The following is a 13,318-nucleotide window of genomic DNA, read 5'->3' on the forward strand; positions in this document are numbered from 1 at the left end:
GTTGAAACAGAACAGTACTACAGTTTCTTTCTGGTAGAACTGAAAGGACGTGGCTATAATGGATTCTTTAGCCCTAAATCGAGAGCTCGGACAATGTCAGAACAAGAAAGAAAGCATGTTGATGGCTGTGCGATATTCTTCAAGACAGAGAAGTAGGTCATCGTCTTTTAAAAAAAGAAATGTTCTCTCTTTGCAGGGTGGGGACCAAGAGGATGGAAATATTTGGCAAATGAGAGAATGAGGCATTCTGTTATTACTTACGAAAACGGTACTTTTTACTTTAGAGGGTTTTATTTTGAATCATTAGAAATAATCTTGTTTTGGAGACATGTTGAAAGTGCTGCTGTTTCTTCAGGTGTTTAGTAGGGTTTAACTCCAATTGTTCATTGAAACACCTTGCATTTAATATTCCCTGCAGGATTCTTAAACCCATAATTTGGAAAACAATATTTAAAAATTACAAGATGAAATATTCCAACACAAAACCTAAACAGAAGATGACTACATTATCCTAAGTTGTAAAGGTTAAAATCAAGATGTTATCAGTAACAGACTGAGAACAACTTTAAATGGGTGTGGGAAGCTTGGTGTTAAATGTGGAGGATTTTCCATAATGTGATTCACATGCCATTATATCTAAGGAAGTTTGAAAAAAAAACAGCATTTCCCACAAAGCTAATATCCTTATATTCCCAATTTTATGTGTGTTTGTGTGTTTGTTTTTGTTTTAGATTTACTTTGGTTCAGAAACACACTGTTGAATTTAATCAGCTAGCAATGGCAAATTCAGAAGGGTCTGAAGCTATGCTGAACAGAGTTATGACAAAAGATAACATTGGAGTTGCAGTACTACTAGAACTTCGAAAGGAATTGATTGAAAAGTCATGTGAGTGATCTCTTCACTTCCTGTAAAATTGACCTCCAAAATTTAATAGGAAAAAAGAATTCATTATGTAATAATAGTCTTGTTTAACACCTGAAGAAACTCAGTGAGAATTTAAATCTTTTCTAAACTATCATATCTCATTTTCTCTACCAAAAAGCTAAGGTGAGAGAGCATTGCCAAGCAAAGTATTTCAAACCTTGAAATGCATAAAGCTCCCAAGAACTTTTCACATAAAAAAAAGGTTGAAGTAATAATTAGTTAAAATAACTCCTCAGAGAGAACTCCATGCACTTCTGTAATTTCTTGGCAGCAAGGATATTCTGTAAGCAAACTTCTCTTCCTGACCCACTTGTAGTCATTTTAAAGGTCTCAAATTTTGGAGAAATCAACCACTTAATTCAAGTTAAATAAGAGTGGCATTCATGCTGAGAACTGAAATTTCTGTCATAGGAACAGTTGGAACTGGGGTTATTTAGCCTGAAGGATAGAAAGATGGAACTTAGTGACCATCATAAATACAGCTAAGGAAAAGAGTAGATTTAATTTTGTGAGGCTTGATTTAGTACATCTGAATTAAGACCAGAAGTTTCAAGGAGACAAAACTATTTAAAAACCAAGCTGATCCAAATAAAATGGGCTGTTTTTGATCAAGTAATGAATACCCTAAGTTACAAGTACACAACCTGACGTTTAAATGACTATTTCTCAGGTTTGTTGTAGGCTAGATTAAGTCATTTTGTGAGAGATTATTAGGTCAGTTTTAGTTATTTATTTTTTTAAAATATATTTTATTGATTTTTTTACAGAGAGGAAGAGAGAGGGACAGAGAGCCAGAATTTTATTCCTAAGACTCTGAGATATTCTTGCTTTTAGGCTCTGTAAGAATATGTGGGTTAATAGAGGGTTTCTGTCTGTTTTCTTTTTAGCTAATACAGCAGGAAAGCCACATCTTGGGACAGAAAAACAACTTATTCTCGTGGCTAATGCTCATATGCACTGGGACCCTGAGTACTCTGATGTGAAGTTAGTTCAAACGATGATGTTTCTCTCAGAAGTGAAGAACATTATTGATGAAGCCTCACGAAGCCTCCACTCGAGCGCATTGGGAGAATTGGGAAATATTCCACTGGTGTTGTGTGCAGATCTTAATTCTTTGCCAGACTCTGGTAAGAAAAGAATGTCAGTCTATGTAGAATGCTTTTTGACTTCAATGTTTTTGTAATATATTGTTTCTGATATTCCATATTTAGCAAAAACAAATTCAGTTTGTAGTGGCAGCTGTGAATCAAGTTTAAAAATTTTTTTGGAGTAGGGGGATCATTTTGAAAATGAAATAGTAATAGGAAACCTGAGGAGGAAGGACATTAATCATCTTTGAGAAACACATAGGTAATAACTTGGAATAACTCATTAAAGAACATGTCATTTTGTTTTATTATCCCCAGGATATACAGGTGTTGTTGGCAAAAGTGGGTTTACAGTTGTTTGTATGGAAAATAATACAATAATAAGTAATACGAGATTAAGCTCTGTTTTGTGTACTCACAATTGTAAGCCTACTTTTGCCTACCCCTGTATATAATCCAGACTGAAGGGGTTTTAAGACAGCCTCTTTGGAATTCCAACATGTAATATGATGCAGTTTAAATTTGACCATATATTACAGGATCTCAAATTTTGGTAGGCTTGATTAGAAAAATCCACTTGGGGTGGGAATTGAAATTCCTCATTTACATAGATCAGGCAAGTGATTTTAACAACAAAGAATAGGGATTTTTATTTTTATCACAAAGTAGAAGAATACAGAAAGCCATATTCTTGAAAACTTTTCCATAGATGGTACAGTGAATAAACCATCCTATATAATAAAAGGCTAATATGCAAATAGACCAAACAACAGAACAACCGGTCGCTATGATGTGGACTGTCCACCGGGGCCAGACGCTCAACACAGGAGCTGTCTCCTGGTGGTTAGTGCACTCCCACAGGGGGAGTGCTGCTCAGCCAGAAGCCAAGCCAGGCTTACAGCTGGCGAGCACAGTGGTGAGGAGCCTCTCTTGCCTCCGCGGCAGCACTAAAGATGCCCAACTGCCAGCTTAGGCCCGCTCCCACCGCTTAGGCGGACATCCCCCAAGGGGTCCCAAACTGCAAAAGGGTACAGGCCGGGCTGAGGGACTCCACTCTCCCACCCCCAACTCACAAATTTCATGCACCGGGCCTCTAGTAACCCTTATAATATCAAATCTAACTACAGTCAAACCTCATTTCTTAAACATCTCCCCATCTCCACCAAATTGTTCACAGAAAAAATGTTTCCATTGTCGGATTTTAGACCTGGTAACCCTTTCATGCTGAATGGGTTAATGGTTAAAGCATTCTCTCCAGCATGACAAAAAGGAGAGAGATTGCTTTAAAACATAAAGAGGGCATCAAAAGTGCTCATGTTGCTAAGGGTGTGAAAGAAGCAGTGATCACACGCCATTGAAGAGATGGAAATCCTGTTGCAGTCAGTGACAGCCTTTTGCAGGCAGCGCTGTATGAACAAGCGAAGGTGCTTTATGCTGATCTATCAAAAGACACCCCGGAACGAGCGCCGGAAGTGATTCCATTACGGCTAGTGGTGGGTGGTTTGATAAATTTAAGAAAAGAAGTGTTTGTTTATAGATTAGACATGTACTGTATATAAGAAAGCTTAAAATGGAATCATTTCAGAGTCTGGAACAGATTCGTTCAATTTACATTATTTCTAATGGGAAAAAGTGATTCCGTTTTCGAACAGATCACTTCTCGAACAGCCTTTTGGAACGAAGTAAGTTCGAGAACCAATGTATTTCCTTTTTTTGTGTTTCAACTCCTTCTGTCTAAGATTCATAATTATTTAGTCTATCTCATCAAGCTATCTGGGGATTACTAGGACTGAAGCAGTTGAGGATTATCCCTTGGCAATTTCTCTAACATGCCTACCACCCTGTTTAGCTACAAAGTATCCTAGGGGTAAAGAGAGACTTGCCAAATCATACAGATTTAAAAATCCATTTCAGTGTTAAAAAACAGTATTTTTCCAATTGAAAAATGGGCAAAGGACCCAAATAGACACTTCTCCAAGAAGGATATACAAATGGCCAATAGACATATGAAAAAATGTTCAAGGTCACTAATCATCAGAAAGATGGAAATTAAAACTACAATGCAGCATCGCCTCACACCTGCCAGAATGGCTCCTATCAAGAAATCAACAAACAGCAAGTGTTGGTGAGCATGTGGAGAAAAGGGAACCCAAGTACACTGCTCGTGGGAATGCAGACTGGTGCAGCCACTGTGGCAAATAGTCTGGAGTTCCTCAGAAAATTAAAAATGGAGCTGCCCTTTGACCCAGCCATCCCACTTCTAGGAATATATCCTAAGAAACCCAAAACCCCAACCTGACATATATGCACCCCTATGTTTATAGCAGTGTTCTTTATAATAGCCAAGATCTGGAAACAACCCAAGTTCCCATCAGTAGGTGAATGGCTAAACAGCTGTGGTACATTTACACTACGGAATGCCATGTGGCTGTAAAAAAAAGAAGAAACTCGTAACAGTGTGACAGCATGATTGAAACTGGAGAGTATTATGCTAAGTGAAATAAGCCAGTCAGAGAAAGATAAATGCCATATGATCTCACTTATATGTGGAATCTAATGAACAAAATAAGCTGTTGAACAAAATAGGACCATAGGCAGGGTACATGGAAAAGACTGGCAGATCTCAAAGTGGAGGGTGGGGGTGGGGACTGGAAGAAATTAACCTAAGAACATACATGCTTAGCCCATTGACACAGACAACAATGTGATGAAGGCTGATGGGAGGTGGGCAAAAAGGGGAGACAGACAAAGGTGGGGGGAAACGGGGACACCTGTAATAGTGTCAACAATTTAAAAAAAAACAATAGTATTTTAATAGCAAACACAGGAAAAACCTCCAACCTTGCTAAATTTTTTAAAATATATTTTTTATCACTAGCCAGTTTTGCTCAGTGGGTAGAGCATCAACTGCAGAGTGAAGGGTCCCAGGTTTGATTCCTGTCAAGGGCACATGCCCAGGGTATGAGCATGCAGGAGGCAGCTGATCAATGATTCTCATCATTGATGTTTCCCTCTTCCTTCCTCTCTGAAATCAATAAAAATATATTTAATAAATAAATAAGGCAACATGAATACTATCCTATTTCTTTTTAAAAGTATATATATATATATATGTGTGTGTAGGAAGGGAGAGGGAGAGAGAGATGGAAACATCAATGATGAGAGAGAATCCCTGATTGGCTGCCTCCTGCACACCCCCTGCTAGGGATCGAGCCTGCAACCCTGCATGTGCCCTTGGCTGGAATAGGAAGGAAGATAGGAAGATAGATCAGTGATGAGAATCATTGATTAGCTGCCTCTTGGACGCCCCATACTGGGAATTGAGCCTGTAACCTGGGCATTTGCCCTAACCTGGAATCAAACCATGACCTCCTGGTTCGTAGGTAGATAGATGCTCAACCACTGAGCCACTCTGGCTGGGCCAACCTTGCTAATTAAATGGAAACTAAAATAAATGTTTGTTGAGCTCATCTTGTGCTTAGGAAATTGGGGAAATAGTGTTCAGGGATGGTGAACTTGCTTTGTAACTAACTGGTGGTATTCTCTTTCATAGTTGCCACTATCCTATCTAATAATAGACAAAGATTGAAATTGACCATACCTTTGCTACGCCTCCCATTGGCTAATCAGCGAGATACGCAAATTAACCAACAAAGACACGGTTAATTTGCGTACGTAGGCTCGAAGTGGCAGAGCGAAGACTGAAGGCAGCTCCAGCGGAGAGGCTTGAAGGCGCCTTGGCTGCCGGGTGCCGGAGGAAAACCGGTGCCGGCAGCCAGGGGACGGGAAGGCCTATTGCACGAATCTTTTCGTGCAGCAGGCCTCTAGTATATAATAGGATGATGAATCCTAATCTTGGTATTTTATACCAAGTAAATAAGTTAGCCTAAGTAGAAACCTACATACTAAGATGTTGATTATGGTGTTAATTCTTTTTAAAAAGTAGAAACAGGCTGAGTTTTTAAAAAAGGAAGGGAAAGGAAACTAGTTTTAATAAAAGTTATGCTCCAGCTCTGCCTGTTGTATTGTACAACCATTTAAAAAGGTAGCCCAGCCAGTCTGGCTCAGTGGATAGAGTGTCGGCCTGCAGACCAAAGGGCCCCAGGTTCAATTCCAGTCAAGGGCACATGCCTGGGTTGTGGGCTTGGTCCAAAATGCAAGAGGCAGCCAATCAGTGATTCCCTCTCATCATTGATGTTTCTTTCTCTCTATTCCTCTCCCTTTCTCTGTGAGATTAATAAAAATATATTTTAAAAATAAATAAAAATAATGAAAAAGATAATTCAGTGTAGCTCAGTGGTTGATTGTCGACCTATGAACCAGGAGGTCATGGTTCAATTCCTGGTTAAGACATATGCCCGGTTTGTGGGATTGATCCCCATTATGGGGCGGGCAGGAGGCAACAGCTCAGTGATTCTCTCCCGTCATTGATGTTTCTTTCCCTCTCCCTTCCTCTGAAATAAATAAATATATATTTTTAAAGGTAGTTGAGACTACACATAGTTCATGTGAAACAGTAAAGCAAAGAATAAAATATTCAGTATACTATGATTAAAACCATGTACAAATGATTTAAAAATATTTTTTTTCATTTCAGAGAGGAAGGGAGAGGGAGAGATAGAAACATCAATGAAAGAGAATCGTCCATCAGCTGCCTCCTTCAGGCCCCACACTGGGGACCTAGCCCACAACCCGGGCATGTGCCCTAAGAATTGAACCGTGATCTCCTGGTTCATAGGTCGACGCTCAAGCACTGAGCCATGCCGTCTGGACATGTACAAATGGATTTAGACAAGTTCTGGCAAATGTAAAAACCCATTTTATTTTAATTTTATTTTTTATGTGCCTCAGACATGAAACAGCTCTGGCCACTGACATAGGCATCAAGCTAGGATGAACTAAGGACTGTACATCTCCTTTGCCCCTGATTGATATAAGAGCAACGCCACCAATCAGGTGTCTCATTGCCAGGGATTCAATACCCATTTTAAAAAGTGGGAAGATTTTACAAAGTATAATATAAAATTACTTAAAATTGAATTATCTTTTTAGTTATGTTTTATATAGCATACATTATACTTGACCTTGTAAAAAGTCCATTTATTTTCATTCTAGGTGTTGTAGAATATTTGAGCACTGGTGGAGTAGAAACAAATCATAAAGACTTTAAGGAACTGAGATATAATGAAAGTCTTACGAACTTTAGCTGTAATGGGAAAAATGGGACAACCAATGGAAGGATCACTCATGGTTTCAAGTTAAAGAGTGCCTATGAGAGTGGCCTGATGCCTTACACCAATTACACGTTTGATTTCAAGGTGAGTTTTGAAATTAGTAAACTTGTAAAAACTTTATTTTTAAAGGAGAGTCTTATTACTTTGTCAAGTCTTTAAAATGTGAATATTTGTTCAGTTTAGGTCATCTTGAGTTGATTTACAGAAATATTCTAGATAACTTAGAATTATTTTCGGTGTAAGAAATCAGATGAAATAATAATAGTAAATCCTGAGTTAACTGTCTCATCCTTTGGGGTCAATTATGTTTCTTATAGACTCAGTGCAAAGCTGGATTTGCCATACCACAGGCCCTCAGATAACGTCATTTTTTTTCAACATCATTTCATTATAATGTTGATGAGATGCCATGGAAATGTAACTCTTGTATATATCAACTAGCCTCTGGTAAAATTAATTTCATTCTCTGTTGTTTCGCTTAAAGTTGCAGAACCATTAGCCATTAAGTGAGGACTTACTATATCTAATTTGGTGTCAGTTGGGGTGAGGTGTTCCACCTCATGTTAATTAAACTGAAACCTACTCTTGAGTGCTAAAATGTGGTTTATTGTTGGCCATGTTGGCCATTTTTAAGTTGCTAAAATATCTATATCTATATCTATATCTATATATATATATATCTATATATATAGATATATATATAGATATATATAGATATATAGATATATAGATATATATATATATGCCTTATAGTTCTTAGAATTCATCTTCAATATGGATGAGATAGAAATAAATATCTTTTTACAACCACTGGTATACAGGTAGATATACAAGTCTGGAGCTCAGGGAAGTTGTCATAAAAAGATATGTGAATTTAGGAATCATTTGCTTAAAAAATGATTTCTAAAGCTTAAAACTGACTAGGATCACATAGGAGGAAAATATAGCCAGACAAGTGATCTACAAACTCAGCACTGGGGTGCTAGAGTTGGGGAAGAGGAAGAAGCATATTCTTACTTCAGAAGCTTGATTGAAGAAGTGCTGGTAATAACTCAAAGGTGGGCGAGATTAGGGATTTTTTTTTCTTCGTTCGTGCTAGTGATGTAGAGATAGGAAGGAGACCTTTGAATATATTTAAATATTTTTGGCCAAGAACATGTAGAGGAGCAAGTGAAAAACCAAGAGGTGCTTAGCTGTGTGCCTGGCGCTGCAGGACGTGCAGGGCGGGACAGCTGGTCTCAGCCACATGAGTAGGTATGCAGTAGGGCACACATCAGCAGGGGAAGAGAAGCGGAGGTGGTGGGAGGACCAGTGAGCCCTGAAGATCTTTGGAAAGTGATTGAGGTCCACACTTGAAGGCTGAGAAGGATTAACCAGAGACAAGTAGAAGAAAGTGTTCGGGCAGGGAGTGCAGCGTGTGTGAAAACTGTGGGGCTGGGAAGAGACGGGCACATGCAAAGAATGTTTATCCCCCTCCCCCCTCAAAAATAAAGAGCTAGTCTGGCAAAGGGGTAGCGAGGAAAGAGAAGCAGAAGCCATATCACGAAAGATGCTTTATGTCTTATTAAAAATTTTGAAAGGATCCAGGTAGGAAAATGAATGGTTGCCATGCTAAACAGTCTTCATTCTGCAAGGTTTGACATTTAGGGGACCATTTGGCTCAGGTGGTACTGCCTCTTCCCACATGCTAATGAAGTTTTTACAAAACATGCCTGAAAGGGTATGTCTTGAGATCTTTCGGTATTTCCGTGTTATCTTATTTTTTTTATTTCCTTCTGATTTTTCAGGGTATAATTGACTACATCTTCTATTCTAAGCCTCAGCTGAACACATTAGGCATTCTGGGACCTCTGGACCACCATTGGCTAGTTGAGAATAATATCAGCGGCTGCCCACACCCACTCATCCCCTCCGACCACTTCTCACTTTTTGCACAACTGGAGCTCTTACTGCCTTTCCTGCCCCAAGTTAACGGCATTCACCTTCCTGGCAGGAGGTAGTCAAGTACCTTCAGAAGACGACCTCAATTTCACTTGTAAACTTAGAAGAAAATCTGAATATCGGGGAGTGAGATATGGCCATTAGGGATTTTTTTTTTCTTAATGATGATTTGAGTTTTCTATCTGATTATTTGATAAGGATATAGTGTGAAAGCCAGGTGCTAGCAACAGACAAATTCTGAGCCCAATATGCTTTATACACTGTTGGACAGGGATTGGTGTGTTTGCACCTATCTTTTCATTTGTTACCAGTAATTTTCCTGTTTCTTCTATCCAATATAATATTTTCACGCCTTGAAATAGGAAAATGTTTGACAGCATATTCTCTTTGCACAGAAATCAGTAGTACTACTTTTTTGAGGCCAGTAATAACATCCAGAGAACATTCTTCCATACTTGACTCCCTTCTTTTTCAGACATATTTGTAAAATACAGAATTTGAATTTAGCCTTTATGATTGTATATGATCCACAGAAGACCTGATTTATGAAATTTTGTACTAAAAAAATCAGATTTGGAAATGATTGTATTGTAAATTAAGGCTGAGTTTTTGTTTTGTGTGTGTTTTTTACACCGGTTTCATGTGTTATAAAGGCCAGCTTGTAAAAGAAGCTGCAACAGACTTTCTCTGCAGAGGAGTTGCGCTGTTAGGGTTTTCTTGGCTATTTTGTGCTACTTTGTTATTAAATGGAGAACCTTACTCTTTAAACCTATTTAATGCTTAGGACATTTTTTCATGAATTCTGGGTTTTTACAAAAACTATCTACCAGGACAGATAAGCTGAGCAGTGGTGATCTGTAGGCATTTATGGACTGAATGTAATGATATATGTACATTCTGATATTTTTAAATCTTTAACTGTTTTTAAGTTAAAAAATTACAGCTGCTTAGGTACAGCTTTTTAACTCCTTTTTGAGACGCCTCCTGTCTATCTCCACTGTGCCTGCCTCAGTTGTTCTGACCAAACACTGCCCGTGCATGCAGAGAAAATCTGTGCATCTTCTTTTATGGTTTTAAATACTGTTGAACATTTGTGAGGGTTTTATGGACATGCTTTTGTATGAGCTGTGACTTTTTCCCATTGTAAAGCATTGAATATCACATTTTGGACATAGGGTGAACCCCTGGGTCTTCGCTCACCAGACCCAAGCACTGCTTCTTGGTGTCATTGCACAGTGCTGTCACCCAGGATACTACTATCATGTGAAATCTTTTTGTTTTCCATGTATTCCTTAGTCTCCATGTTTTTCTTTTAAAAAATCATTCCTTTTTTTTTTTAATAATTTTCCGTTTATGAAACAGTATAAATGAGATGTATTTTCAAAACTGGTCCTTAAGACAATTCTTCAGATCATTTTTGAAGTGACTAAGCTATTTTAATATGTCAACCAAGATAAAAGTTATATTGTACCCTGTGTATTTGCCCATAGTGCCGTTAGTAGATAAGAGATTAAAGCTAGCTTTAATTTTGCAAAGTTAACTCATATGTATTCTGGTCTCATTCATTTATTATCATCTCAAAACTAAAATTAATTCAGAGGGAACTTGGTCCAACTGCTTTTGTTTCAACTGCAGGCAAGGGAGGAAAAGAACACCATGTGAGCAGTAGGGTGAAAAATTGTTCAGTGATAACAATTTTTACACAGAGAATGAGTCATTTTGGATGATGGCTTAAAATTTTATGAAAAAATGTTCAACATATAAATGTGCTTATTCTGTTTTTAAGAGAAAATAAAATTTACACACTGCTTAAATAAATTTTTTTTCTTTTAAAAAAATTCTCCAAAAGCTGTTGGTTGATCTTGAATTTTTGTCTGGGACCTAGTTTCTTCTTTGAGGTTTTTTTAAAGATTTTGTTGTGATGGATTTTTTTATTTTTATTTTTTGTTTAAGTTGTGCTGACACCAAACACATTCAGTTTATAATCAATACATTGAAAAGTTGGTATTATTGATTTAGAACCAATGCATAACTTTTTATGGGGGTTTTGTTTTATTTTTTTGTAAAGTGTGAATAAAGGTGTGTTTACTCATTTTTCCTAAACACTGTGTTGGTAATGTGCATCATGACAATTTCCAGAGAAGGTGATCTGGAGCTGGTTGGACTGATGAAACAAAGGAAACTTCTTTTCCTCTGACCTGCATTATGTAATAACAGGTCCAGAGAGCTTTATGGAAGGGGGAGGGGAGCGGCACTTACTCATTTTGTATTTGTTAATGGAGGATGTATTCTTTTCATAGATGCTGGAACTAGAGTGCACTTGTTAGAAGCTAAAGGTTTGAGCTTTACAGAAAATGTCTTCATCTGTATTTGTTATTGTTATAATATATTTGAATGGGGGGGGGCAGGATAGTATTAACATTGTTGATTCAATGGCCTGTTATGTCTTGAAAATATTTGTCCTTGCCTCTTCTAGGCATACTGCATTCTGTGGGGTCAGTTTGAACAGCTTCTCCACCTTATTGAGATAGTGATGAATTGATCCAAGAGTGTAGATTTACAGCTATAACCTTCAAAAGAAAAAGAAATATCTTGAATCTATAGGAAATCAACAGTCACACCAAAATAGACTGTGATACCTCTGTTAAGCAAGGTTCTGTGTTTTAAATATTTCTGTGTCCTGAGTAATTTTCAGTCTATACTCTCTAAAATGCAATAAAAACTAGTATGTTTTCACAGTATAGATTTTTTTCCCCAGAAATTCTGTAACAAATACATTTAATGTGGTGTTGCCATAATGTAATTTCGTTGTTCTTGCTGGATAAATTCATGTTGTGAATGTTTTACAGAAAACTTGGACTATGTTTTCTGTTTTAATGATCAGAAAGTTGGAGGCATTCAATTCCTGTTGTAAATCTCCTGAAGTACAGTTAACCATATTAGTGGTAATTATTTATGCTTTGAGAATTTAAATTATGTTCATTAAAATTAATTTATGGCATAATTTAAACTAAAGTTGTAGATATGAAATGTTGATTGCAACTTTAATCACCCTAGAAGATAGTCAGGGAACATCTCCCAAGAAATGTGTTTTTATTTTTACCTGATTTAATGACAGCCAGGAAAGCTTATTTGAGTTAGCACTTTGAAACCTAAGGACATTATTAATAGGGTGGAATGCACTTCTAAATGTTAAAATTAAAATTTCAAAACTCTCCCAATATGCAGGTTTTCAATAATAAATCCCAGTTTTAGTATTCCACTTTTTACTATTTGATGTCATAGGGTTTGTTTCCATGGTGATTTCTGAGGTTTTGGGGTCATGACAGAAGAACAAAGCCAATCTGGGCAAGAGAACGGCAGCCGCTTGTTCTTTAATGAACCACCCTGAGGGCGCAGAGCAGACGCTGCGGATCATCAGAGAACACTCAGCAAGCGTCTCTCTCCCACTCAGAACAGGTTTTCAGGAAGTTCACTTTGCTCTGCTCTTTGGTTACATACGTTTTAATAACTGGTATGTTGAAGTAGTATCTGAAATAGAGTATCTAGTTTTTATTCACAGTACATTCTATTGTGTGATGCACTGGGCTAACTTTGGTTTATTTACCATTCATGTAACAGAACCCAGCACATTATCTGCACTAAGCTCAAAGAATGTTTGCCTAGGCAGCTCTTTGATAAGGGTAATGGGAAACTGAATATGTACCTATGGACCAGAGGTAACAAGGGCTTTTACTGTTCTTTTCAGTGGAACCTTCTTGGTCAAATTGTAACTAGCTAGTATTATATTTATATACAGGGTCTCTTTTCTTTACCGATGTATTTTCCTACTTATAGCCGACCAATAAATTCAGTATTTGTTTCAAATATTTTAAAAGTGTAATTTGTATAGCTGTAGTACTGAGGTTTGAGAAAATAAGTGTTAATCAGCAGACCACATATTTAAAATTCTGAGTAATCTGGGACAGGGTTATAACTCACCCTTTGAAAGGGAAGAGTGATGGGGGACAGCCCATGATTCTGTAGAAATGGTATAAACTTAAGGATTTCTTTAATGGCTGTATTATTCTGTTAAAATTCATATCTTTGCCAAAGTTCAGTTTTAGGCAACTAACAATCCTTTGCATTGA

The 13,318-nt window shown here is 37.5% G+C and overlaps 1 protein-coding gene across 1 annotated transcript in view; it reads left to right on the top strand.

Moving 5' to 3' along the window:
• CNOT6 (CCR4-NOT transcription complex subunit 6) overlaps nt 1–13,055 on the top strand; it is a 35,009-nt gene extending 21,954 nt beyond the window's left edge. Inside the window, exons 7-11 of the mRNA XM_006775412.2 lie at nt 7–152; nt 732–886; nt 1,813–2,052; nt 7,129–7,331; nt 9,035–13,055. Coding sequence (XP_006775475.1) covers nt 7–152; nt 732–886; nt 1,813–2,052; nt 7,129–7,331; nt 9,035–9,247 — 957 coding nt within the window. The 3' untranslated portion in view covers nt 9,248–13,055. The remainder of the gene's footprint in view (nt 1–6; nt 153–731; nt 887–1,812; nt 2,053–7,128; nt 7,332–9,034) is intronic.
• The last annotated feature ends 263 nt before the right edge of the window (nt 13,056–13,318 follow it).

The sequence above is a fragment of the Myotis davidii genome, unplaced genomic scaffold (genome assembly GCF_000327345.1).
Source record: "Myotis davidii unplaced genomic scaffold, ASM32734v1 scaffold648, whole genome shotgun sequence".
Classification (NCBI taxonomy): Eukaryota; Metazoa; Chordata; class Mammalia; order Chiroptera; family Vespertilionidae; genus Myotis; species Myotis davidii.